Below are 3,885 nucleotides of genomic sequence, written 5' to 3'. Positions count from 1 at the left end.
TACCCTGCGTGACACGAAGGTGAGCGCCACGCCGGGCCGGGCGGGCCGCGGGGGCGAGGCCCAGGCAGGGAAGGCCCGGCGCCTCCTGCCGCCCAGCTGCGCCTAGTCTCCAACCTCCAGTCCCAGCTCCGCTCGGGTCTCCGCCCCCCGCCCCCCCCGGGCGGAGCGGAGGGAGCTGGAAAGTTCCAGCAGTGCCGCGGCCTCGCCCAGCTCGGACCCGGCGGTCCCCGCGGGTGCGGGAATTGGGGGAGACTTGGCCGCCCCGCGGAGGCGCCTCCAGGCCCGGCTGCCTGCCAGGTCCAGATGATCAGGTGGCCTCTAATTCGGGGCAGGCAGGTTGCCTCCCTAGGCTGCTGCCGCTTCTCTGTTCATGGGGAGCCTGAATTGGGTCAGAAGCAGATGGCGGGAGCTGAGCCTACGGGTCTGCCTGGCCCGGCTAGGGGGGGGGACGGGAAATGACATCACGAATTGCCGTGTATTTAAACCAGCCTCTCCCCCCCCCACCCCGCCCTCCCACGCATGGAGAAAGCGGCTCATCCCATCTAGTGTCTGTCTGCCTCTGCCCTCGTCTCCTCTGTTGCTGTGTAAAGGGGAAGGATGTAGAGGAGAAGTGAGGATGAGTGGCACCTCTTTGCCTGGCAGCTGCGAGCTGGGCCTTACTTAGGCCTCAGACTTGACTTCCCCCTCCTCCCTAACACAGGGTTGCAGATGACAGGGAGAAGCAGCTGCTTTAGAGACTGCTTTTTCCAGCTATAGCAAAGGTTTTGCTTGCATTCGCATGTTTGCAGCACAAACATAGCTGCTGCACTGGCTGTGTGGGGGCAGGGAATGGAAACAAGAAAATGAAACTGAATGAAGTTGCCCAGACTGAGTGAAAAGCAAAGAGGGACTAGGAATGGGGGAAGGATTTGTAATGTTTTAAAGTTTAATCTGCTAGTGGTTTCTGGATCTTTTTAAAATGAGAACCAACCAGCTTGTAAATCTCTTGAGCCCTGGCTGAATCTGTTCTCTTATGCCTGGAAGAGAAGACACTTAAGATAAATCCATTTGTGTAGTGAATGCAACTTGGCCAAGTCGAGGGAGATTAATGGTTGAGTGAGTCTTGTTAGCTTTGACCATCAAAATGAATGGGGAAGCTGGGGAACAGTTTGATCTTTTGGGCGAACTGAGTCGGATATTTCAAGTTGGAAATGTGGGCCAAAATGAAAAAGAAAGCAAGACTTCTGCATATATGTGATGTTAGAAGTGTTCGTAATTGCTACTGCCAGTCATACCATGGTTATCTGCACGTATGTAAAAGTGTGAAGTATGGTAAAAACCTTTCAAATACTTAGCAAATAAGAAACAAGGTCACTTTATCAAGCCAGCTATAGACCCAAAGTTAGGTTTGTAAAATGTGTTCTTACAAATCCTAAGAACGGTGAAAAAAATGCCCGTAACTTTAAAAAATCCCAATGCAAAGTGGTGTGTCTTATCACGTGCTCCCCCTCTCCCTTCCCCCCACCCTTGCAGATGACAACTTCTTTCCTACTGTATGTGTTTGCTGTTCTTAGTATGGTATGTGCAGACTCAAAAGATGGACCTGACCAGAAAGCGACTGTAACAATAGCTGATTTAATCTATTAATACTTAGGCCAAGAAAATAAAAGATAAACAATGCATTTCGGGTACACAAAAAGGGGGCTGTTCTTAACTACTTTTTAATGACCCTGTTCTAGTTTACCCATGTCCATGCTGGATGTCCCCAACTGTATTAGAAATGGATTTAGCTAGAACTGCTTAGTTTGTTTTTACTCCTGGATCATATAAAAGCTTATTCATAAAACTGATTGATATATTGCAGAACCTGTAATACAGCTGGCTGTTTTAAGTCCCTCTCCCTCAGATTTGTTAATTTGGCTAACCTGACCTTCATAGGTAGGTCAAATCATGTTTTAGCCATATGACTGATTAAATTTTGTCTCAACCTCATGAAGAGTTTAAGAAGGTCAGGTTGTAATTACTATTTACAATGATGTGGGATTTGAGACATCTACAGAAATGTGAAATATTTTATGAGTTTTTTTTAAAAGTTTTCTTTTTATGATGGAAAAACCTTTTAAAAACCAAATGGTGTTATTAAAATCTGACTACTGTAACATAGGGACTACATGTAAAAATGTAGAGCAAGAATAGTACAAAGTTATCTTCTAATGTTTCATGAAAGTAATGCCCTCCACTTGAAAACAGAGGAGACTAGAGTAAAACAAACACTAAAAATAACAGCCACAACTGATTACTTTCTCTGCCTCTAGTATCTTTCTTTAAGAAAAGAGGAACAAGATTTTATGTTAAATTCACAAGCAGGGTCTATATTGATAATGTGCAAGTGAAGTGAATTGTACTATTCAAAACACAGTACTATATATAGTACTAACTTGAGTTGTAATTATCTGATGCATGTAGCTCTAATAGGAAAAATAACTATGCATTAAAAAGTAATAGTATACAAATTAGTTTCATTTTTTTTCTTCCAACAGGGAATATGAAACAGGTGTCAAAATGACATCCAGATTTGGAAAGACCTACAGTAGGAAAGGGGGAAATGGCAGTTCGAAGTTTGATGAAGTCTTTTCTAGCAAACGGACCACCCTTAGCACAAAATGGGGAGAAACCACCTTTATGGCCAAATTAGGACAAAAAAGGCCCAATATAAAACCAGATATTTCAGAAATTCCTAAAAAGCCCAAAGTTGAAGATGAGGTAACAGAAGATCCTTTTGGATTTGACAGTGATGAAGACTCTCTGCCTGTTTCTTCAAAGAATGTGTCACAGGCTAAAAGCTCCTCTCAGCCTGAACCCACTGAAGCTGCTCAGTCTGAGGACTTCACTTCTCTACTTGAAGCTAATAGCAAAATTAATCAGTCAGTCAGCAAAGACAACATTGTGTCCAGCAAGTGCATATCTTTTGACAATGTTGTTTATGGCTTAAAAGAAAAGAGCACAAACAGAAACATGGAGGATGGGGAAAGCAGAAGCAGTAGTACTAAATTCATAACTGCAGGTAAGTTAAATATTTAACCAGTACTGTTTAAAAAGTTAGCATAGTTGTGCATACTGTAAATTTATTGATCTCCATACAGCCTTTTACCAATCCATACAGGAGATGCAACGATTTGGTCAAACTTAGTGACAAGTAACATGCAGAAAACACAGGAGCTAACTAAAAAATAGTTTTAACAGTTTTTGTTAAGATTAAATAAAGCAGACTGTCATCATGCTACTTGGATACAGTGACTAAGGACCATTTAATTAATAAGTAGAAGTGTTGTAAACATTCTTGAAGTTCTGAGCCTTGCTTTTCTCTCAATGCATTCATACTTCCAATTAGTAATTATCCTTGAGTAAGATAATTTCTACAATTTCTTAACTCCTTTCCCACCAACCCACACCAAAGCAGGATCAAATACACCTCAACCATCTAAATCATCCATGCCCTTCCTAGATTAGTTTCTTTAAGTGTTTCAAGGCCCTTTATAGTTAGAAATTATTTCCTAATATTCCACTTAAATACTCTTTGCTGCCTGTGACTTATTTTTATCTAACTCTTAGGTAACTGTGGTTTGCCTACCCCTAGGGGTACACAAGACATGTCGGGGGGTTATGCTGGAAAAAATGTGTAATGGCGGATTTAATTTTCATTATAATAATTGGCATTTAATGGGTTAAACTATAAATGTGTGCTGATAGGGGTATGCAGGCAGCTGGTATTTCTTGGAAGGGAGTATTCAGTAAGAAAAAGTTTGGGAACCTCTGTGTTAATTAGTTCATAATCCTTTTTATATATTGGGGAAACTACATGTTTCTGGACTGACAAACCTAATTTTTTGTGTGTCTGTCTGTCTC

General features: G+C 42.3%; 1 protein-coding gene across 1 annotated transcript in view; it reads left to right on the top strand.

The window, feature by feature from the left end:
• The first annotated feature begins 7 nt into the window (after positions 1–7).
• Positions 8–3,885, top strand: part of WAPL (WAPL cohesin release factor) — a 176,630-nt gene continuing 172,752 nt past the window's right edge. Inside the window, exons 1-2 of the mRNA XM_019502227.1 lie at positions 8–19; positions 2,520–3,043. Coding sequence (XP_019357772.1) covers positions 2,542–3,043 — 502 coding nt within the window. The 5' untranslated portion in view covers positions 8–19; positions 2,520–2,541. The remainder of the gene's footprint in view (positions 20–2,519; positions 3,044–3,885) is intronic.

The sequence above is a fragment of the Gavialis gangeticus genome, unplaced genomic scaffold, assembly GCF_001723915.1.
Source record: "Gavialis gangeticus isolate Ggan-Ray unplaced genomic scaffold, GavGan_comp1, whole genome shotgun sequence".
NCBI lineage: Eukaryota > Metazoa > Chordata > Crocodylia > Gavialidae > Gavialis > Gavialis gangeticus.
Note: the sequence above shows the minus strand (reverse complement) of the source record. Positions and strands in the feature narration are given on the sequence as shown.